A 25,197-nucleotide genomic window follows, 5' to 3' on the forward strand; every position below is an offset into this window, starting at 1 on the left:
TATTTATATGTCTTGTAATGTTGCCCGTCTATTTTTTTTTTTTGGCTATTTCTTTCTTTCTTTCTTTCTTTATTTTTGCCCCCTCGGCCCTTAGTGGGGGTGGAGGGAGATGAGAAGAAGGGAGGGCGGAACTTACCCAAATTTTTTAAAGAAACAAGAAAGAGCAACAGCAAGCCTCGAGAAGGCAAAAGGAAGACCCATCCTATAATTGTCGTGCTATGCCGGTATCTATAAATTCATCAATATATATATGTTCTTCAACTAGGTTATTGTTGAGAGGAAGGTTCACCTTTGGTCATACACAGGTGTGCTGAAAATGAGCCAAAAAATTTCATTAAACAATAAATGACATATACATGCTTAGATGTATTGTTAAATTGCAGAAGGGGTCATGTAATAGACGTTTTAAGGTTCATTGTTCAAAAAAAAAGCAACAAAAATTGTCAGATATTGCATTTTGCATTTCTAGTTAATTATTTGGAAGCTGCAGGACATTGCGTATGAACCATATTTTTATCTGGATATACAATAAATTTTCATTTTGGCCACTAATTATTGAATCTTTGTTATAGATGGATGTCAAACAACTCTTTTGAAGGCCCAATCCCTTCAAGTTTTTCTAGTCTTATGAGTTTGATGGACCTTTAAGTTTTTTCATCTATTTCCAGTTCAGTTAGCTCTCAGCAATATACTAGATTATTTTGTGGCCCTTAGTGCAAGCAAATGTGATGTCTTAGTAGCAGGACTCTGGAAATGCTTTTGAATGATGCCAACAACATATAGTCATTAGACATTGATCGACTTAATATATATGCATCCACACCTTTGTTGAAAATGCTAATTACTTCATTCATGATCTATATATGTGGCCATGCAGATGGCTAGGCGACATATCCAATGGAAGCTCAACTTTACACTACAGTGAAAATGGTGAAAGGCGGCGCTATAAAAGGCATTTTACGATGCTAATAAGCATCGTTAATAAGCTTTACGATGCTTCAAAAAGCATCGCAAAAGCGTCGTCTATGTAAGAGTGGAGACAAAAAGTATCGATGCTTTTTAAAAGCATCGCAATAATTTTTCACGATGCTTTAAAGCGTCATAAAATTATCTTCTAACGATGCTTTTTAGCATCGTTAAAAACAACGCATCCTCCATTCTACCAAGATGCTTTTCGAAGCGTCGGCAGTTAAGTCATTAGCGATGCTTATAAGCGTCGTTAAACAGTGTATTAACGACGCTTATAAGCATCGTTAAGTTTTGTAACAGAAAAAAAAATATACAGATTTTATATACAAAAAAAAATACATACATTCCTGTACAAAATTATATCAATTATTCAAACATAAACCTGTACAGTCACCACCATTCACACCAAAAGTAAACTTCAATAGTAAATTTAACCAAACCAAAAGATATTATTTTATATAAATAAAAATAAAGTACTAATCATCCATTATAATCAAGAGTAATATAAATAAATATAAGAATACAATAAAAATAAAATAATATCAATCTGCAGGCGGATGGTCGTCGCTGTCTCCACGTGACGTGCCGCTGTCTCGATGGGTGCCTGATGTGCCAGGAGCCTACAAGAAACATATCAAAAGCATGATTTACATATCTATAAATAAAAATATATAGATCATTAAATTAATATAAAAATATATATTTAATAATATGTGTTTACCTGAGATAGGCCATACATCTCTAATAAAGATGTAAGCCGATCAATCTGTCCCCTCATGGCCTGCATCTCGGCACGACTCTGTCGCATCTCCTCTATCTCAGCGGCATGACTCTATCTAATCTCCTGTATCTCCGCCTCGAGTCTACGGATGTGTGAATCCTGAGCATCTGCTGCAGCATGCTGCGTATATCTACTAACCTCAGATAACTGAGTGGGGGTGACTCCTACTCCATAATCTCTCACTCGACCGTAGCGCTCTGGTCCCATCAACTCTGTGAACACCTCGACCTCGATACGGCTCTGCTGCGTAGATACTGCGGACTCGTCGTCACGCTCTACAATGAGAGATGTAGCCCTCTCCTGTATTTATTTTGAAAATAAGAGTTATACATTAATAGCAAACAAAATTAAATTAAAATCATTATAAAAAATAGAATATTAATAATGCCGTACATATAAATCTCTCGACTCATCTCGAACAAAAGTACCATCCTGATGAGTATGAGTCATCCGGTAAAACTCCACTTTACCGAGTTCCCTCCCATGCTCATCCACCTACACAAATAATTTTAATTTTAAGCAAATAGTTATAATAATTTAAAAAAATATATGAGTATCACGATACAGATATGGTCCACGATACATAATGATATTAGTTATATAAATATTTCAACATAAAAATTAAAAATTAATTATAAAAGTTTAAGGAACATACAAACTCCTGTCGGAGTCGTGCATAACTCTTCGACCTCGATGTATGAGGAACAGACTGAGCTGCTCGTGCAGCTCTACCAATAGCAGAATAAGTCTGTAAAATAAAGTAAAGAACTTGTTATATGTATAATATATAACATATAATATAAATCAATATTTTTATAAAATATTTAAAAAAAAGATAATGAGCAGATAATATACCTGTGCCCTCTCGGAGAACCAATAATGAACCAACTCCATCCACTGATGGGGGGTACATCAAGAGGACAATTCTTAGCAACCTCCTCCTCTGTCATACTCTATCTCATATAGTCCCTCTTCAATTGTGCTCTATATTCTTTTCATTTGCGGTTGAGAGACTTCATTACAAAATCATGAGTGGATGGAGGGAGAACAAACTTGCTTTATAAAAAAAAAAGTTAAATGAAATAAATTATATAAGTGATTAACAATTAATATACAGTATGAACATCAATTCATTACCTTTATAACTCGGAGGAGCTCAACTTTGTACGTTGGAAGCATGTCATTCCATTTTGCATAGCCCAACAGACATAGCTGAGGCCTCCGAGCAACAGTCCTCAAAAATGAAGTCAATAAGCAGGCAGCTTTCTTAATTGGCTGACCTAGCTGATTGCACTCCACAATAATTCTCTTGCCCTCACGCATCTGCCACACATCTCGTACTACTGTGGGTCCACGTCTGGGGCATACTCTCCCGGATCCGTGTGTAAAAAATACATAAAAATAACTATATCATAAATATACATAAAATGAAATAAAAATAAAATTACATGAAAGATAATATATACCCTGCACGTGTATCTCATCATCTGGCTGATGAACAGGAGGATCGTGCTGTGCTGATGATGAAGGACAGGGCTCAGAATAATGTGCAGCTGAACTGGCCTCAGGCTGCTGTGCTGAAGAAGACGTACCGACCTCTGTCTGTGAAAACTGGAACTGCACACCAGCATATCATCCCCTGCGACGCATGATGTCACCTAGCATTTATATAAATAAAAGGTAGAATCAGTTAATATATGGAGTAAAATAACACAATAATTAATGCAAAATATATACATCATAAATAATTATTACCAGTAACAATCAAGCAGTAGTATTTCCTTCAAATTCTGTCCTAACCAACGTCGTCGTAGCATTTAAATCATCAGCTGGCACAAAATTATAGGGCATACATTGTGTATAAGTGTCATCGTCATCATCCTCCACTTGATTTCCCATATCATATAAGTCTCTAGATTTTGTTTTGATGACAGTAAACCAATCTTTATCTTTTGCATCTTGTACATAAAATACTTGACGAGCTTGAGATAAAAAAATGAATGGGTTTCCTTCAATAACACACCAGTGTGTATCAACCTTGAAAAATTTACAAGTGTAAATCCATTTGCATCTTGTTTCAAACCCCTTGGTGAGTTTATGTCTATCCAATCACATCTAAACAATACTATTTTAAATTTTTCATAATAATCTAACTCATAGATATCTTTAAGTGCACCATAATAGGATTTTTCATCCGCTTCCACCATAACACCGCTATTCTGTATTTTTCTAAATTTCTTCCGTTCTCTAGTATGAAATTTAAAGCCATTAATTATGAAACCGTTATATCTATTCACAATCTTGTTAGGTCCTCGAGCAAGAGCTATTAGTTCATCTGAATTATTTATCTCCATCATCTTTGATACCTAAAAAAAATGATATGACGAAGTGCTGTTGAGTTATCTGATATTAAATATGTATCAAAAATTAATGTATTCCATAATTAAATATAAATCACACTTGATTCGAAAGCCACATAGGGAATAACTCGACCAACCATCGCTGTTCAATCCTTGCATTAGGACGAATGTTATGATTGGCTCGTCTCTGATAAATTAAAAATTCACTGCATAAAATATAAATATATCATTTAGAATATTATATCTAATATAAAATTTAAATCTTGATGTCATGCCTTAAATATACTAACCTGCGATGGTCAGATATTATGTCACTATGAAGTAACACATAACGATGTGCTTGTGCTAAGGATTTTTGATCAAGTACAATACTTTCAGCTCTTTCCAAGAATTTTTCAGCAGTTAAGAACTTATACAGTTCTGCATTCTCCACAAAGTCATTATGCCATTGAGGTCGACTAAAAATAGTCTCTACACCTTGAAGATATCTTGAACAAAATGTCAAACATTCATCCGCAATATATGCTTCAGCAATCGAGCCTTCGGGATAGGCTCTATTTCGCACATAATCTTTAAGACGCACAAGATACCTTCAAAAATTAAATATTTATTAAAATATCAGTATACTGATGTTTCTAATAAAATTATCAAAAGATTTAAGGTTTGCAATAATACCTCTCAATAGGATACATCCATCTATAATGTACCGGTTCACCAACTTTAACTTCTGAAGCTAGTGAATGAGCAGATGTACCATAATAGTGAAAAATCCAGGAGAAAAAATCTTTTCCATCTGACAAAGTATAATTGCAATATCGGATTCTAACTGATCAAGTTCCCGAGGATCAATAACTTTGGAACATAATGCCTTAAAGAATGACGATAATCGAAGTATAATTGCAACAACTTATTTCGGCAATGACGATCTTAAAGCTATTGAAAAAATATCTTGCATCAATATGTGACCATCATGACTTTTAAGATTTGAAAATTTTCGATCCTTTAGATGCACACATCGTGAAATATTTGATGCATATCCATCAGGTACTTTGATACTTTTCAAAACTCCCAAAAAATTATCCTTTTCTCGAGCAGACATTGTGTAACATGCAGGAGGCACATACATTTTAACATTAGCAAGCATTTTAGGATAAAGTTTCGGTCGGATACTCATTTCTTTTAAATCAAGATGCGCCTTCATGTTATCTTTGCTCTTTCCATCAAGGTTTAAAAATATTCCAAGTAAATTATCACAAACATTCTTCTCTATATGCATGACATCAAGATTGTGCCGAATAAGATTATGTTTCCAATAACATAAGTCAAAAAAGATACTTCATTTTTTTCATAAATGTTTACTGGGCTGTTGTGTAGATGCTATCTGTGTGTCTTCCTCATTTTCATCTTCGAAATAATTGTCTGAATCTTGAAACACCTCTGCATCTATAGTACTAATACTAACTTCCTCTGGTAACCCTTCGTGCATTGAGCTTTCAACATCATCCTTTTCTCTTTTTTGAGAGAATTTTGAGTGCTTACCATAGCTGTAATTGATGCCATCCATTTGTCTATGAACATCAGTTTCAGAAGGTGGAATAGGGGCACATCCCAATTCCATAGTACCATCAAACAAATCTTTCTGAAATCGAAACGGATGATTTGCTTCCAACCATCGATGATGTCCCATGTAACAAAATTTACCTCCATGTTTTAACCAAATTGAACGTGTTGAATCTCCACAACAAGGACATGCGACCCATCCCTTTGTACTCCAGCCAGATAAATTGGCATATGCTGAAAAATCATTAATAGTCCATAACAAAGCTGCCCGTAGTTTAAATATTTGGCCGTTCGAAGCATCAAATGTATCAACACCCTCCCATAATTGTTTCAATTTCTCTATTAAAGGCTGTAGAAAAATATCAATATCATTGCCTGAACCCTTATCTCCTGGAATAACCATTGACAAGATAAGTGATGATTGTTTCATGCACATCCACGGTGGCAAATTATAAGGTATCAAAATGACTGGCCAAGTGCTGTAGGTAGAACTCAGGGTCTGAAATGGATTGAAGCCATCAGAAGCTAAGCCAAACCTAACACTGCGAACATCAGAGACAAAATCAGGATGCCTATCATCAAATACTTTCCATTGAAGACTATCTGCTGGATGTCTCAACATTTCATCCTTTGTACGTCCTTCACCATGCCATCTCATTGATGAAGCTGTTTTTGATGATGCATAAACCTTTTCAATCTAGGTATAAGAGAAAAGTAACGCAATACCTTGGCCGATTTTTTTTTACTCCGCATTGCATCCAATTCATTCAGTACATCATCTCGATCTTCTTTTTGTGTTATCCATTTTGAAGATCCACATACATTGTATGACTCTTGATTAGCATTTTCACTCTGATATAACATACAATCTTTCGGACAACTATGAATCTTTTCGTATCCAAGATCCAATTCCTTTACTACTTTCTTGGCTTCATAATACGATGGTGGTAAATAAGTGCTTTCTGAAAATGCATCCTTTAATAACTTGAGCAGCATGGTAAAACTCTTTCCAGACCATCCATTCAAATTTTTAAATGAAATAAATATACAAGAAAAGAAATCTTAGAAAATTTCGTACAATCCGGATATAATTCTTCATCTGCATCTTTCATTAAGGTGTGATAATGAGCTATCTCATCATTAGATGTATGTATAGGCTCCTTAACATGCATACGTTCCGTATGCGTACATCCATCAAACATCCCAACTGTTTCTTGTATACTACTGGATTCTCTTAAATTTTGAACACCAAGTCCAAAAGCATCTGTGATCAAACCCCTTATATCATCATCTCTTGCAGAATTGTCTTGTAGGCTAGTGGATCCAAAATGAGTCAGGGGTTGGTTACATGATGATGGCAACATAGATTCTCCATGAAAAATTCAATCGGTATAACCTCTTAAAAAACCATTCCATACCAAATGTTCTTCAATAATTTGTGGATCTAAAGAAGAACTATTTACACATTTCTGACATGGATATAAAATCTTTCCATTCAAACTACTTTTCTCCATACCAAATTTAATGAAGTCATGAACTCCATCTAAATATTCTTTACTATTCCTTGATTTATTTATCCAACTTTTGTCCATTGTAGGATAAAAATGATCGAACTTGCAATTTATCTAAAAATAAGAAAAATTATACAATCTATATTAATGCAATGAGTAAAAAATATCAGTCATTTCATAAAATCCAAAAAAATAACAGCTAGATAAAGTTTACATAGTAAATGCTTGCTATCATCAACTAATAGGTAAAGAAAGTCCTATCCCATTCAGAAAATGTATTAATTCTATAGGTCAATTACAGAAATCAAATGATATGCAACAAGAGCCGAAAAAAATTTCGGCAGTATTTTTCCTTAGTTCTTCCATATAGGAAGAACAAAAAAAAATACCATCCAAAATTTTTTTCGAACCCTCAGCATACCATTTGATTATGATAATGACCTATAAAATTACTCACATTTTTCAAACTGTCCATACTGGACAATCAATTGATCAATGTACATAATTCTTTTATCCGTATAAAAATAAATAAATGTACGGATATAATAGAATATGTACATTAATCAAAAGATGGGTCTATGATTCTATGCAATACAATTTTTTTTAAAATTAATTCATAATTAACATTACCTGACATGAAATTCACAACCATCACAAAAACACCCATGAAAATCTATTTAGCATGGATTTTAAAATTAAAATCCATGCTAAGTAGTTTTTTTTTTTTTTTCAAAATGAACAGCGTGGAACAGCTGCCTACCTAGCAGAAGAGTATTGTACAGATGATGAAATAAGTGCTAGCAAAGAACCAGATCTTCCTTTCTTTGATCTTGAGATCATATTGACTGCCACAAACAACTTCTCAATTGAAAGTAAAATTGGAGAGGGTGGATTTGACCCTGTTTATCAGGTAATTATGAAACAGCAATGTGATCAAGATATGCAACTTATATTTATTATTCTATTTAATTTTATATAATATTTATAATTTCTTATATAAAATTCTAACTTATCATTAAATTCTGAGTTCGATTGTTTATCCAATGTACATCAAGATATGCAATTTATATTTATTATTCTATTTAATTTTATATAATATTTATAATTTTTTATATAAAATTATTATATTAATCTAATTATTAATTTGATTTATTATATATTTAATAATATCTTTAATTATATAATCATGAAATTTAACTATAATTTATATATATATATATATATATTTATTTTATATTTATATATTTATATCCATAATTTTAGTATCTGAGTTATATCCAAATCTATTTAAAACAGATATGGATATGAATTTTTACATATGACTAATATTTATAGTCATATTCATCAAATAAATATAAATATAAATATAAATATACCAATATCTCATCTGATTTCAATCTTAGTATTAGATGATGGATTTTAAAGCATTTGCAATTGGTCAAGTGTAACATAATATATCAGTATTATTTCTTTTTCTCATCTGAAAAAAAGATTAAATTATTATAAAGTAGTAAAGTAGGTATTAAAAATGTGCACTTGCATGGAGACTCAAAAGCAAATAATAAATCGAGTCATGGGTGAGATCTTGAGGCCTACCCATCACTGGCCGAGTAAAATTAAGCCCATTCTACCAAATTTATTTTTAATTTTAATCACTAAGATCCTTCTCCCCCATTTCCTCTACTCCCAAATGAAACATTTCTAGCAAGAGTTGACTATAACTAATCTCAATAGTTCCAAGTGAAACTATAACCAATCTCAATAGTTCAAAGTGAAACCCCTCATCCACCTCTACAATTTCTTTTCCCTTTGCTTTTTTCTCTCCTCTTCAAAAACACAAAATACTGACCGTTGAAGTTCATCTGAACTTGATGACTATCTATAAGAACGTTCCGTTCCACTCCGCTGATCAAAATCCAAAACTATGAGAACCTCTCTCCACTTGTTTCATGATAAGCAAATTTATTTTTTTCCCCCCTTTATGGATTTCTGCCACAAATCCAATATTTTCCCTCAAACAATTATACACTGTCCCTCCCAATTTTGGTGTTTGGAGAAATAGAATGGAATAACTGGCTTATTCCATTCCGATTCCACCATCCAAACACGGTCTAAAGAAATAGAGTCAGTCTTTAGAAAACAAAGATTGAATCACAAAATTTCGTGCTTTTATGCATCTAATGAAGTCCCATGATCATGTCTTATTAACTATGATGCTTGGTGACTCGATTCCTACAGACGTCGGAAATAGAATTCTTGGCAAGACGGCAAGTCTTTTCCGAGGGTGTTAATAGTTTATCCCGGATGGCAGATCCATCATTAATTATTTTATCACGCTAATCTCATCCAAAAAAAATTCCACACAACTTTAATCTTTACCTGATTATTTCTATTTTCAAATTCCAACCTGCATGATTCGTAATCAAGTTTGGGACTATCATGGTTCCATGCGGCGAGAATCAGATGGCTGGCCTAAAGGGTTGGGATTTTTTTTCCAAATAAATGAAGATGCACTATTTTTATGAAAAAAAAAAGAAAAGAAAAAAAAAGCACTACATCATGAAGTGGCCATCGACTCTTTCGGTTGATCACCTCTCCTTTTCTTGAAACTTTTAGTTGGATCAAGTCCATCATTGAATTGGTGGAGCAATCTACCTGTAAAGTAGCAAGCACAAATACCTGTAAACTTGTTCGAGGGATCCATCACATGGATCCCTCGAACAAGTTTCATGGAAAACCGAAGCCACTGATCTTCAAGAAGCCAAAAATACAGGCGAAAACACCAACAAAATGATAGCCAAAACCCCCAAGATTGATCGCAAGAAATATAGTTTGGAAAACTGAACAGAATCAAAGATTGATCAAAGTTTTCTCACCTTTCTTTCTCCGACATACGGCGAACAACTCCGCCAGAAAAGAAGAATTTGGAAGCCCGTTCGATCGTCGGGAGGGGGGAGGGGAGGAGGGCCGGTGGGGAGGCTGCTTCCAGGAGGACGGACGGCATACGGCTTGGACCGCGTGGGTGCAGTGTCGACGGACGCGGCAGCAGAGGGGAGCGGCGGACGGTGGTGCGGCATGGACGGCGGGTGTGGCGTGGATGGCGGGTGCGGTGCCGGCGGCGGAGATGGGGGTCGACGGAGGAATAGGTGGAAAGGGACGGCGGTAGATAGATTAGGACACGGGAGATTGGGGGTATTAAACGAACCTAACGATGCTTTTTAGCGTCGTTACATAATGACGTAAAAAAACGTCGGCATTTGCTTTATTTAACGATGCTTTTGCTAAAAGCGTCAGCATTGACAATGCTCAAATTTTATGACGCTTTTAAGCGTCGTTAAAAGATGATGCTTTTTAAAAGCGTCGACAGGTCAGCGCAACCTGCCGATGCTTTCCAAAAGCGTCGGCAAAAAAGGGTCGCTAAACCCCCTTCTTACTGTAGTGTTAGCATTATTAGTAATTTAACATCCTTCAGCATTTATAGAGGACTTTCTAGTATTTTGCTCAAGTCCAATGGCCCTAGCAATCCTTTTCCTCCTCGGACTCATTGGAGTCTTTTTCTAACTAAATTTTTTAGTTTGTGTTGGGGTTTGGGCTGACTAGCGATGGGCTGGTCCAATAGACCGAGCCATCTTAACTTGCATCTATCAGCACACACTCATTCCAACCCAACATTCTATTTTGGCTTGCACTCTTATTTGGCTCTTTTCTATGTTTAGCAAGTCAACACATATTCATATTTGGCTGGCACTCCTATTTGATCTTTCTCCTTATTTAGCTATTCTACATTTGGCTTCTCTTTACTTAGTATGTAATCGAGATATTCCTTCTTCTTGTAATTGCTACAATAGCTAGACCTTGTAATCTATATATACTCATATTGGAGAACAATGAAATGTAAGAATCAGAAATTATCCTCAATAAAGATATTACGTTCTTTATGGTATCAGAGAAAGTGTTTAGATCTAGCATTCCTCAGGCGCCCCTACGTCTTAAAAATTCTGACACTATATCCTAGAGTCAAATCAAATTTTAAGTGGGAAAATGTTAAAGACTCTATTCACAAGATCTAGTGCTACCACAGTGAGAACAAGAAAATGAAATACCTCAAGAACCTTCCTTTCTGAAAAAGTTTTTATCAACCGACAGTGTTAAGATCAGAGATGGTTTATACAAGGTTAAGAGAATGATACAAAATAAGCAGGTTAACAAAACATGAAATCTTCAAGAGATGGCAGAATCACAAGCTCAGAAATCAAGATTCAGCAGGGGGACCTAGTGCTTAAAATACTGCATGATTTCAATCTTCTGAACATCTGATCTTGGGGCTGAAAAGAGGTAATAAGTTACCATCATCTACACTTGCTTTCTCCCCCTTCATTTTTTCTAGAACTGACTCCAAGATATGCAAAGGAATCTTCCTTCATTGGCAAGCAGTCAGATTCAGTTTTACAAAAGATCCTCAACTTCTTTTATCCATTGAATCATCCAAGAAAATGACTGAAGGATATTGTTAAAGTTGATCACCTTCAGCTCCATCTTAAGTTCTTATTCTCTTTCTCCTTGTATCTCTCAGATTTTCTTTCCTTTTGTACATATACTCACTTTAAATTAATCAATTATGTGGGGGAAGTACCTTACTTCTTCCACATTTCACCATCAAGAAAAAAAAAAGAAATACTTCAAGAACCATGTGATCGTATTCATTTGTGTCAAATCTAGTGATTTTGATGAGATGACAGTTTTTACAGGGATTTGTCTAAGAACAACTTGACTGGTCCGTTGCCACCATTTATTGGGAATTTGACTGAGTTGCAATCCTTGTAAGATCAGTGGCAAGCTCATTTGAAGTAGTGATTTCTTAAAGCATCTATGGTTTCTCTATTGTCCTCACCATATTTAGTTTCCATTTGTTCATCACCAGGTATGTTGGTGCAAATGCATTATCAGGGACCATTCCAAAGGAGCTTGGAAAGCTTCAAAACCTCAGAATTTTGTAAGAAACAAACAGCAAATTATTTATGCTTTTATTGTTCAATTTATACCGGTCAGATAGTAAGTTACTAATATAATACCCAGTCTTGATAGTTTTGTTGCATGTAGATCTTTTCTTTGTTGGTTGAGATGTCTGCACTTTGTGTTTCTAAATACTCCTAGACTATGAGGTAGAACAACATGTTTCATGTAATATCTGTAAGAATATCAATAAGCAAATCAAGTTATGGACAAATCTTGAAGAGACATTCTTCTTCTTCTTGAGAAATATGGTACCACCTCCAGTGTTCAAACCCTGGAGCTCTCCAAGTGGAGAGGGGTGCCATGACAAGAAGGGAGGCCAATGGTATATTTTAGTGTTTCACGATATTAAATTGTTTTGGCAAGAAAATGATGGCCAAGAATATGGCGATTGATTTTATTAAATTTCTGCAGGGGCATAAGTAACAATAACTTCCATGGTTCACTCCCCTCTGAGCTTGGGAACTTGACCAATCTCCTGGCATTGTTAGCTTCCGATTACCTTCAAGCACCATGTTTTATGTTTGTAAATGGAAAACTATTAACATGGGCCTTATGACTTATGGCCTTATGCTCCCCTGAACAGGTACATAGATAGTTGTGGAGTAGGTGGTGAATTCCTATTGACCGTATCAAGTCTCAAGAAGTTGCAGACTTTGTAAGACCCATATGCTATGAGTGGAAAAATTGCCTATACAAATTCAAATTGGCCTTGACTAATTTTGTTGTAATTTCAGGTTGGCATCAGACAATAATTTCACTGGCAAAATACTGGACTTTAGTGAGACAAACTTAACCACATTGTAAGATTAAGAAATGAGATTTCATTGGGTGCCCTGGAAATCTGATATCAATTTGTTTCATTTGATGTCTATATCATATGTCTTGTAATGTTGCTTGTCCATGTTTCTTCTTCTTCTTCTTCTTTTTTCCCTCTCTGCCCCTAGGGGGCCTGGGGGGGTGATGAGAGGAACGGAGGGCGGAACCTACCCAAATTTTTTAAAGAAACAAGAAAGAGCAACAGCATGCCTCAAGAAGGCAAAAGGAAGACTCATCTTATATTTGTTGTGCTATACCAGTATCTATAAATTCATCAATGTATATGTTATTCAACTAGGTTATTGCTGAGAGGAAGGTTCACCTTTGCTTATGTACAAAGGTTGTGCTGAAAATGAGCCGAAAGATTTCATTAAATAATAAATGACATGTACATATTTAGATGTATTGTTAAATTGTAGAAGGGCTCATGTGAAAGACATTTTATGCTTCATTGGTGAAAAAAAGCAACAAAAAATTGTCACGTATTACATTCCATATTTCTTGTTAATTTTTTGGAAGCTGCAGAGGTAACATTTCCTATGAAACATATCTTTATCTGGCTTTATCTGGAAATACAATAAATTTTCTTTTTAGCCACTAATTCTTGAATCTTCATTATAGGAAGATGCAAGGCAACTCTTTTGAAGGCCCAATACCTTCAAGTTTTTCTAGTCTTACGAGTTTGGAAAACTTGTAAGCTTTTTCATTTATTTCTAGTTCATTTAGCTCTTAGCAATATATTAGATTAATTTGTGACCCATAGTATAAGATGATGTGATGTCTTAGTAGCATCATTGTGAAAATGCTTTTAAATGATGCCGACAACATATAGTCATTAGACATTGATTGACTTGATATGCATTCACACCTTTGTTGAAAAATGCTTACTTCATTCATGATTATCTATATATGTGGCAATGCAGATGGTTAGGCGACATATCAAATGGAAGCTCAACTTTAGCATTTATTAGTAATTTAACATCCTTAATCACCTTGTAAGTTCATGCATCTCAACTGCACAATTTGCCATCATGTTTCATTTCATTCTACAACATTCTGTCAGTTAACATCATCATATAATGTTTATTAAATCATTTGAATCCACTGGTGATATTCATGATGGATTTGTGATATATGCTTATATAATTGTTGAGTTATATTGGATGCCTAATACAAGATTTTGTAGTTTATATTTTCTCTTTGATACTGCTTAGTTATTATTTTAGAATTATATTATTATTGGTGTAAGTGTGTGGGGATTTTTACTGGATTATAAAGCTCATTACCCCAATGCTCTTTTCTCTTTCAGAGTCACAGGATGATAACATTGGATAGATTTGATCATGGAGTTTGAGCAATAAAGTCATCTTATAGGTATTGCATAATCTCTAGAACTTACCCTAGGGTTCTTGCGGGCATAGCACGTGGTCGATACTAATGCATACAAACATGCACACACGAACATATTTGAGCTTGATTAAGCCAAGCTTGGTCTAATCAACTTTGTCCCAGTTCAAAATAAATTTGGACCCCACTTTTCTGGTTCAGCTTGATTTATTTAGCTTCAAATCAATCTTGTTTCAAGCTTTTCTCCAGCTGCTTGGTTCATGTGACAGCCCTAGATGTTCTGTGGGTGCTATTTAATTAAATTTAATGAAGGGAACTCCAAATTTGATGTCCAGTATTCTTTGTGATTTCTCGTACGAATTAAAAAAAGTCTGATTCTAAGATTTTCAAATAAGTACTATCCATTGTGCTGCTCTGAAAAGCAAAGAAGAACTATCTATTTTGTTTCTTCTAACGAAGAAGAACAATTATCCATCTTGCTCCTCAAGTGCATCTAACGTAGTGGTGGTACCTATCCATTTTTCAGGGAAGTCACAAGCTAGTGACTTCGTGCACAAGCTTAGTAATAGAGGAACAAATGGAATTATGTTCAAGCACCCAATTTGTCATCTCTGTAGCCCCTCAAGGAGATGTTCATGCCCTTAAGTACATGGCACTTCTTTTCCATGATTAAGATGGTCATGGAGCCATATCGACAAGTTTTTGTAGGAGTTGGGTTTGCGTATAGCAATTGAGAAATGGTTTACTTGAGACCTAGGTGCTAAGACCAGATGATGCTATCCCCTTGCAAACACTGTCAATTAGGGTTGTAAATTATGTCCTTGTTAATGGGTGGTCAATGGGTGTTAACACTTCGAAACTAATTAATAGTGGGTGGTATATGATTAATGTACGACTTACAGAGGCATTTCATTTAAGCAACTGCTAAATAGTAACAGTACATTAATGTCTAACCACACAAGAAATTTTGATTTTTTGTTTTTTTGTCTATGCAGCATTATGTCTCCTTCAAAAGTCTTATCTATAACAAGAGGTCAAATCTAAACATTGATTCAATATATTTTATAAAACCGATAACTGATTTTTAGCTCCAATAACCTATTCCACCAAACTTTTCCCGCTACACTAATTTGCAGATTTTGTAAGTCAGCTACAGTCACTTGTAATTCATGTTGATGACTTGTGTTAAATTGACGATATCTTCTATATGCGACTACATATAATTCAGTCTGTGTACTCCTAACAAATCTATTTGTTCTTTTCTAAATTTACTTCTATAGGGATCTGAGCTTAAACAATTTAACAGGTCACCTTCCTCCATCTCTATTTGATTTGAGTTCACTCCACCACTTGTAAGAAAAATAGATGTCTTCATTTAACAATTATATACTTACACTTTTTCCTAAAAAAATCCATATCCTACGGATTTTTTTTCCTTGTTCATTTCTTAACAAAAAAAAGTTCTGTTTTATTTTTTTAATGTCTTCTCGTGCAGATTTCTTGGGAACAATAGCCTATCTGGTAGCTTGCCTGCTAACATAAGCACCTCACTTCTCAATATGTATGTTCATCTAATTCTTCCTAATTTGCATGCAAATCTGATTATAACAGAATATTTTGATCTTTCTTATCTTATCTCAGATCCTTTTCTTCCATTAATTGGTTATGATATTATTTTATGATTCCTTAGATAATTTAGACTAATGTATCTATATGACTTTACAATACGCTGGCTTTTCTTTTTGCTGTTTTCATGCTGTTGACTACAAATTGTCTTTCCTTGCAGAGACCTATCATATAATCAACTATCAGGAAGCTTTCCTTCTTGGGTTACCCAACAAAATTTGGAATTGTATGTTGGAAAAGCAGAAAACCTCTATTTTAATATCCAGTCGTAATACAATGTTTAGGAGTATTAATTATAACAGCTTAATCCTTCTTGAAGGACCAGGATACTCTCTCTTGTTATTCATGGTATCAAATATTCATGAGTATATTGTGAAGAAGCAAGATCGAGATGATATGAATAATCTGACCAAACGTCAAGAGTATCAAGGTTTGCCGTACTGGTTGGTACCATTGCATACTGACTGTACAGGTACCGGATCGGTACATAGTATGGAGGATATATCAGCACTTGGTATGCCGAATCGGCAGATACTATAATGGATATACTAATATTGCAATAGGATGGTACTAGTATGGGTTTCAGTATCATGACGGCAAACCTTGGAGACTATAGATCTAAATTTGGCTCCATATTCATGACATCACAATAAAATATTCAATTGTGGAACCATAACTTCACATCGTCAAGATCATTCTTCTATAATTAGAAACAGCTTTATTTTAATCTAGACTATTTAGGATGCCAAAATATCCCATCAAGGTGAGACCTGCCACACTGGTGTGTGTTGCAGTTTAGGGAGGAAAGGAGAAGTTAGAGGGTAAGGATTCCTATCAACGTCCCCAATCCATCTGAATCTGGATCAGCCAAATCCATTTAAAATAGTGATTTCTGTTAGTCACAAAATCTTGTGATTGTGAGCTCCATGATCTTAAGAAATCCCTTCAATGTTTCTTTCTTGATTGATGCTATATGTACATATACATATATATAGCTAGACTTAGCAATACTCAAGTGGATCTCCACTCTGATCCAGTCACGTCTTGTCCAACATCAATGATCCGGGTCTTTAAATGTGATCACAGCCAACTAATCGAACCATCAATATGGGACCCTCATGTCCGATACACACCTAACTGGATATGAGTGGAGATTCATTTGAGTAAAGTCAAGTTCAGCTCTCTCTCTCTCTCTCTCTCTCTCTCTCTACACACACACATACACACACACATATATAGATAGATACATAGATACATGCATACATGTATGTGTGGTTGTCTGTATGTGCACACACATGCACGTTCCTGTGTGTGCATACATACATGCTCTTGCTTCAGCAGTGGGGGACAAGAACATTTAAGTAAAATTATTTAATCATCACTCAGGTAGTAGTTGAGACACTGCCTCTTTTTCCTCACGCTGTTGATTGTGAACTCCCTTTGTTGTATCATACAGGAACTTGGTGGCCAACAACTTTGTGCTTGATAGTTCTAATAGCAGGTACCTTCCACTGATAAAATATCCATTAGAACTTCTGCAGCACTAAATCATTTTTCTTCCGAATTGTTGCCATTGCATTGCTGTGTCTACAGTGTTCTGCCTTCAGGATTGAATTGTCTTCAGCAAGATATACCTTGCAATCCTGGATCACCAATTTGTAAGTTGTTCTTATTGTTTCTTTTTCATTAGTTGCTGGCTAAAAATAATTTTTGTTTCATCCACTGGTTTGCAGATTCTTCCTTTGCCATAACGTGTGGTGGTGATAAACCCATCACATCATCTGATGGAACTGTGTATGAAATAGACAGCAAATCTTTCAAATCGGCATCTTATTATGTGACTGACCAAAACAAATGGGCAGTTAGCAGTGTTGGAATTTTTATGGACAACCAAAATGCTGACTATATACTGAAGAGTACATCTCAGTTCTCAAACACTCAAGAATCAGAGCTGTACCAGACTGCAAGGATATCTCCATCATCATTAAGATACTATGGTCTTGGGCTTGAGAATGGAAACTACACTATAAAGTTGCATTTTGCCGAGACAGAAATCCTTGATCTACCTAATTGGACAAGTGTTGGGAGGAGGGTTTTTGACATCTACATACAGGTAAGTGTGCTCAAGTCTTTTGTATTTCAAATATACACTAATAATGAATGTGATAAGAAAATCATGTCAGATTGATTTAAATAATGAAAGCAACAATAATAATAGACTTCATAAGTGCAACTGCTTAACATTCTAGTTTAACGTCCAGGAACTCATGAAAACTTTGTAGGAATAGTGATCTTTCTAATCATTTGTCTTCATAGACGGAGGATTCATCTGTTCAGTAGCATCAGGGTAAAAAGCAAAAGTAATGTATGTGTCATTAATTTAGGAAGCATGGCCCTTTCTACAAATAACACTTCAATATGTTAGATTAAACTTTTGATCATGAAATTACCCATTTTTCATTAGCCGTAATGGTTCACTTGAGATCAAAAATCGGCACCTTAAAGCATGGCTTGTATAATGGTCGTTAGTCAAATTCAAGCACATCAATGATAAAAAAATGTATTAGTTAAACGCTTAAACTGATAGATGGGAAAAGCAGAGATGGAGTTTTCTCAATCATTAGTGTTGAGGAAAAAAAAATGGAGGAAATAATTTTAATTTCAAAAGTTGTATTTCTTCCAATGTATGGGTCAAAATTTAAATACAATGAACTACAAAAAAAAGGTAAGTATGACTATACAAAAGTGGTAAGTGTGGCTATACATAAAAAGTAAACAACTATATAATAAAAGGAGAAAAATCATGAAAAAAATATTCAAAGATAGTACTGCTGGTTGTAATAAATTTTCTTAATAGATTTTCTTATTTGCTGAGATCATAGTTGACCTTTGATTGTCGAGATCTTGGCTTGATTCTATCTTGATTCTATCCTTCTTTGGGTTGATTCTATGAGATAATTACTCATCTTCCAATACTCCTCAAGTTGGCGCGTAGATATCAAGAAAGCCCAACTTGCCGATGAGAAAATTGAAAAGATGAGAGGATAGTTTTTTGGGAAGTAAGTCAACCGTTTGTTGCGAAGTGGGAATAAATGGCATGCAAATAACTCCAGCTTCAAGCTTCTTCTTGATTAAGTGCCAGTCAACCTCCACATGTTTGGTGTAGTCATGCTGAACTAGATTATGGGCAATACTGATTGCAGCTTTCTTATCGCAGTACAACTTCATAGGCAAATTTATGGGAAGATATAATTCACCTAGAATTCACTGCGGCCAAAGTAACTCACAAACATCATTTGTCATGGCTCTACATTCGGCTTCAACACTGCTTCTAAATACAACATTCTACTTCTTACTCCAAATAACCAGATTCCCACAAACATAAGTATAGTAGCCAGTAGTCGATTTCTGATCGATTGAAGAACCTGTCCAATTAGCATCCGTAAAAGTCTCTATCTTCCTCTGAGAATATTTTTGGAAAAACAAACCCTTTCTAGGAGAGCTCTTCAAGTACCGTAAGATCCTATAAACTGCATCAAGATGTGCTTTCCGAGAAGAATGCATAAACTTACTCTACTCATAGCAAATGCAATGTCAGGTCTTGTGTGAGATAAATAAATCAGCTTTCCCACTAGTCTCTGATATCTAAAAGTGTCAACCGCCTTATCATTTTTACTGTCCCCCAATTTGACGTTAGAGTCAATGGGAGTATCTGTAGGTCTACACTCACTCATTCCAGTTTCTTTGAGGCGATCAAGAATATACTTCCTCTGATTCACAACTAACCCCTTCTGAGAGCAAGCAACTTCCATTCCAAGAAAATATTTGATCGGCCCCAATCTTTGATTTCAAACTCTCTAGCCAAGCTACTTTTCAATCGTTCTATCTCAGAAACATCTTTACCGGTTAGGATGATATCATCCACATACACAATGAGAACAGTAATCTTCTTAATCTCTCCATGCTTATAGAATATAGCATGGTCTGATTGTGCTCGGCAATATCCCTAATTCTTCATCAATCTAGTGAATTTATCGAATCAGGCTCTTGAAAATTGTTTAAGGCTATATAAAGACTCCTTGAGTCTACAAACTTGCGATCCAAACTCTGTAACAAAGCTAGGAGGTGTAGCCACATAAACTTCCTCTTCCAAATCCCCATTCAAGAATGCATTTTTAATGTCCAGCTGCTGTAATGGCTGATCGAGGTTAACGACTAATGAGAACAACACCCTAATAGTGTTTAGTTTGGCCATAGGTGCAAAGGTCTCTATATAGTCAATACCATAAGTTTGTGTAAACCTCTTTGCTACTAATCTCATTTTGTATCCTTCAAAAGAGCCATCAGATTTGTATTAATAGTGAACATCCACTTACAACCCACTGTCTTCTTCCTTTTAGGGAGATCAACTGCTTCCAAGTCCTATTCTTCTTAAGTGCCCGCATCTCTTCTAACACGGCTTCCCTTCACTCTGAAACTCATAAAGCATCCTGCACAGTTGTTGGAATCTCCACATGAAAAAGTGAGAGAAAAAGCTGAAAAAAATCGTGATAGATTAGTATAGGACATATATTTGGACATTGGATATTTGGTACATGTTCTAATATCCTTACGAACAGCAATAGGAAGATTTAATTCATTGGGTACAATTGAAGAATTGAAATCAGAATTGGAATTAGAATTATTTGAAGAATCTCGATCTAGCTTCGATTCAAACTCATGACTATGAAGAAAAGTCTCGGACTTCTTTTCTTGAAGAATATCCTTTCTAGAGTAGATTTTTTCAAAGCATATGTCTATATTCACTTCTCTTTCATTCTGATCATGAATATGTGGTGGGACCATAGGTAAACCTTCAAGTTCTTCATTATTTAAAATATTTGAAGGATTTTTATCAATGTTTGTTGTAAATTTTACTTTCAGCATCATTTTGCTGGTTTGGATTTTCATTTTCAGTAATAATTTTATTTTCGCATGCAAGTGTAAGGGCATTCACACGATGAAAAACAAAAGAAAAATAAATTTATTTTTAAATATGCTAGAATTTCTCACATCTTCTTTCTCTCTCTTTCCCTGAAGATGAGAGTTAAAACATAGAGTTTATTCAAAAAAGGAGACATCCGTTGTTGCAAAAAAATTTTTTGAAATGGGATCATAGCACTTATACCCTTTTAGGGTAGGTGCATATCCCACAAATACACACTTAATGGCCTTCGGATCAAGTTTTTCATGATTTTGATCATGATTATGGACATAAATCGTGCAACCAAACAGTTGAACAGTCAGACCAAAGGGTGTTCGAGAGTTAAATTTTTTTTGTGAAAACATGCAAGGGAGAATTAAAATCTTTGAGGGCATGTGATTAATGAGATACATGGCTGAAGAATTGCTTCACCCCAAAGATAGTTAGGAACATTAGTTGTAAAAAGAAGAGCTCTAGCAATTTTCAAAAGATGTCTATTTTTTTCTTTCTGCAATTCTATTTTGTTGTGGGGTATTAGTACAAGAACTTTGGTGAACAATATCATTTTCAAAAAAAATTGCTCTTAAGTTGAATTAAAAAATTCTCTGCATTGCCACTCAGAAAAATCTAAATTTTTTTATTAAATTGAGATGAACCATAGAGTAAAAATTTTTAAAAATTTTAGCAACTTTAATTTTTTTCTTTAATAGGTACATCCAACTAATTCTGGTATGGTCATCAATAAAAGACAAACTATTTTTTTCTGAAACTGTAGGAATCCTTGAGGGTCCCCACATGTCACTATGAACTAATGAAAAAGGTTGTGTTGGCCTATATGGTTGTGAGGAAAAACAGCCCTATGTAATTTTGCCGAAGTACAAATTTTATATTTAAATGATGATGGATTTTTATTCAAAAATAAATTTGAGTATAAATATTTTAAATAGTGAAACTCGGGTGGCCTAATCTATAGTGCCACAACATTATTTATGATTAGTGCAAAAGAAATAGATTCTAAACAGGTACCCTGAACAAATCTACCAAATTGTGATCCATCTTCAAAGAAATAAAGTTCTCTTTCTCTAGCAATACCAATCGTCCTCCCCATTGCCAGATCCTAAAATTCACAGTAAGAATGGTGAAAATTAGCACGATAATTCAGATCATAGGTAATTTACTGATGGACAATAAATTACAGGATAATTTGAAAATATGTAGGACATTATGGAGGGTTAGTGTGGGTGAGACCATGACCGAACCTTTCCGGCAATTGTCGAAAAAGATCCATCAGCAACCTTGATTTTTTGATTGCCTGCACAGAGATTATAAGATGAAAACAACTGAAAGCAACTAATCATATGAACTGTTGCCCTAAAGTCAATAACCAAGGATTCTAAAAATCAAGTGAGGTATTGAATGACACAATTGAGTTACCTTGATGGGCTAGAGAACAAGGAGTGGTGGAGAATTGTGAAGATTTAGACAATCGATACAGTTGCTCCGATAGTTCCTTCATGAAGTTGGTCGAGTCAAATTCGATGGATTTCTCCTAAGTATTATCAGTGGTGGTTTGAAGAGCTCTCCATTGGACTTCTTCTTCTTATTAGGAGGCTTACTGTGAAGGTGCCAGCAAGTCTCTCGAGTCTGCCTGGCTTCCTACAATGGTTACATCATGGTCATTTTTTTTTTCTCCTTCTGCCTCCGATTTTTGGATTGCAAGGGCTGAACTTTCAGCTCCAAAGTAATACAAGGTGAGGATGAATGAAGCATAATCTTTCTCCAGCTCTTTTTTTGTCGGATCTCAGAGAACACTTCCCTAATAGAGGGTAGTGGTTTCTGACTCAAGATTCTCTCCTTTACCTCATCAAATTTCTAGTTCACACCAGTCAAGAACATATACACCCTATCAGCATCTTCATCCTTTTATGTCTTGCACATTCCTCGAAATTTTTAACTCAACTATGCGATATAGGTCCAGCTCCTGCTACAGTATTACTATTTCATTATAGTAGGTGGTAACATCTCGATCTCTCTGTGTCGATCGTCATAGCTTGGACTTCAACTCGAAGATTTGAAAATAATTTTTTCAATCAGAATGTCTCCTTAACAGCATCCCAGATTTCTTTCGCTGTTGAGAGAAATAGATAGATCTTTGCAATGGTTGACTCCATAGAATTGAGGAGCCATGCATAACCACAGCATTCTCCGTCATCCAATTCTAAAGTTGGGATCAATTTCAACAGGCCTTTGACACTATCATCAAATATCCAAACTTGGCCCGATCTTTCATGGCCAACTTGATTGATTTGCAACAATTCCAAGTAATTTGTATCATTCATTTTGTGTGAATGATAAGTGGAAGAGCAGATCCAGTGAATAATCTGCCTTGGAAGGTGTGTCAATGACAATATTACTCCTTTATTGTGGCTCCAGATGTGGTCTCCTTTGTCTTCGATTGATCCCATCATTGCTGTTTCACCATCTTAGATCACGAAATATTACTGAACCAAAATCGGATTGCAACAGAAAAACAGATCAGAGATGATCGGTAGTAGAACAAGAATCGATAGAGGCGAGACAGTGGCTGGCTGCAGCAAGGGAGCCTCTTTCAAGGCTTGTTGGTGGCTATGGTGGAGCACAACTCTAATACCATGTTGAGAAAAAGAAAAAAATGGAGGAAATAATTTTAATTTCAGAAATTGTATTTCTTCCAATGTATGGGTTAAAATTTAAATACAATGAGTCACGAAAAAAAAAGGTAAGTATGACTACACAAAAGTGGTAAGTGTGGCTATATAAAAAAAGTAGATAACTATACAATAAAAGGAGAGAAATCATAGGAAAATATTCAAAGATAGTACTGCTGATTGTGATAATTTTTTGATAGATTTTTAATTTGCTGAGATCATAGTTGACCTTTGATTGTCAAGATCTTGGCTTGATTCTATCTTGATTCTATCCTTCTTTGGCTTGATTCTATGAGATAATCACTCATCTTCCAACAAGTAGCACAGCATTTTATAACATTACTTAGTTCCAGTGATCTATCAAGTAGGCATGCTTAAACTATCATAAAAATCAATGTTTATCAACCTAAGGATTGCAAATTTTGATATTTGCCATCTGTCTTGTGGATGGTTACACGAATTCCTATCTGAGTTTGTGAAATTTGCTATTATTTCAGGGTAATCTAAAAGAGAAGAACTTTGATATTAGAAAGGAAGCTGGGGAGAAATCCTTTAGAGCCATCGTGAAAGAGTTCACTGCACCAGTGACAAATAACTTTCTAGAAATTCATTTCTTTTGGTCTGGAAAGGGTACCTGTTGTGCCAACTCCAGACTATTATGGCCCATCCATATCAGCTATCAGTGTATATTCTTTCGGTAATTACAAAAACTCAAATTTAATAATTAACTATTACTTAAAAAGTGCAAATCAGCTTCTTATTTTTGAATTTACCATCCAGACTTCACCCTACTGTCAGCAATAAACCGCCATCGACTGATTCAACAAATAAGAGGACAGATCTATCGTTGGCATTGCAGCTGGTGCTGTGGCATTAGTCCTATTTACTCTTCTTGTCATGTTAATATGTAGACAGAGGAGAAGATTAGGCAAGGATGATGATGAAGGTGCAACTTCTTTCAATAGTCTTCAGAGATGTATTGACTAATATAGAAGTGAACTAATGATGGTAATAACTTATTTTTGTCTTTATAATGCAGATCTGTTGGAAATTTGTGCCAGACCAGACACTTTCACCTATATGGAACTGAAGTCTGCTACAGAAATTTCTGTCCTAGTAATAAGCTAGGAGAGGGTGGTTTGGTCGGTGTTTAAGGTGAGTTACAGTCCATGACATCTTTCTTTTTCATTTTTTTTCCATTTTCTTCTTTTAGAGAATATTGATGATAGTGTCAAAACTCATATCAAAGAAATAATGCAAGAATTATCTAAGAGACACTTTCTGATGTTTGCATTGGAGCCTCCTCCAACAAAAGAGGGTGCAACCTATAGTGAACCAGGACCTCATCCAATGGTAATTCAAAAATGTTAGCAACAAGTTATTTGGGATTTTTAGTCCTACTTATGTACCCAAGATCTCATTAAGATACAACTATTGTGGAACTAAATGCAAGCCAACATGGAACTTTACATTCTCTCTCTATTTAAGCCTTGATCCACGGGGAACCAAGGTGTTAGCAATCTAGTCCTAAGACAACAATGGGATAGTTAAATAAATGATT

At 35.1% G+C, this 25,197-nt stretch overlaps 2 protein-coding genes across 2 annotated transcripts in view; one reads left to right on the forward strand and one right to left on the reverse strand.

Annotated features, from left to right (window-relative positions):
* Positions 1 to 25,197, forward strand: part of LOC105037413 (probable LRR receptor-like serine/threonine-protein kinase At1g56140) — a 35,329-nt gene that overhangs the window by 4,151 nt on the left and 5,981 nt on the right. The window contains 18 exon segments of the mRNA XM_073251074.1: positions 11,930 to 12,001; positions 12,103 to 12,174; positions 12,609 to 12,680; positions 12,781 to 12,852; positions 12,932 to 12,997; positions 13,635 to 13,706; positions 13,937 to 14,008; positions 15,641 to 15,712; positions 15,856 to 15,921; positions 16,147 to 16,212; positions 17,443 to 17,487; positions 17,580 to 17,644; positions 17,720 to 18,099; positions 24,134 to 24,270; positions 24,272 to 24,333; positions 24,676 to 24,738; positions 24,741 to 24,773; positions 24,850 to 24,989. Coding sequence (XP_073107175.1) covers positions 11,930 to 12,001; positions 12,103 to 12,174; positions 12,609 to 12,680; positions 12,781 to 12,852; positions 12,932 to 12,997; positions 13,635 to 13,706; positions 13,937 to 14,008; positions 15,641 to 15,712; positions 15,856 to 15,921; positions 16,147 to 16,212; positions 17,443 to 17,487; positions 17,580 to 17,644; positions 17,720 to 18,099; positions 24,134 to 24,270; positions 24,272 to 24,333; positions 24,676 to 24,738; positions 24,741 to 24,773; positions 24,850 to 24,989 — 1,627 coding nt within the window.
* On the reverse strand, positions 5,456 to 10,258 carry LOC140855525 (uncharacterized). The gene is made up of 2 exons (XM_073251409.1): positions 10,058 to 10,258; positions 5,456 to 6,367 (listed from the first exon to the last, which is right to left on the reverse strand). The coding sequence occupies exons 1-2, from the start codon at positions 10,256 to 10,258 to the stop codon at positions 5,456 to 5,458; spliced, it is 1,113 nt and encodes a 370-aa protein (XP_073107510.1).

The sequence above is a fragment of the Elaeis guineensis genome, chromosome 2 (genome assembly GCF_000442705.2).
Source record: "Elaeis guineensis isolate ETL-2024a chromosome 2, EG11, whole genome shotgun sequence".
Lineage (NCBI taxonomy): Eukaryota > Viridiplantae > Streptophyta > Magnoliopsida > Arecales > Arecaceae > Elaeis > Elaeis guineensis.

Coding starts and splice junctions, on each gene's coding strand:
- LOC140855525 (XM_073251409.1), bottom strand. CDS start 10,258: ATGCCGCACCACCGTCCGCCGCTCCCCTCTGCTGCCGCGTCCGTCGAC. Junction 6,368..10,057: donor CGTATGTCGGAGAAAGAAAG/GTGAGAAAACTT, acceptor TCTTATACCTAG/ATTGAAAAGGTTTATGCATC.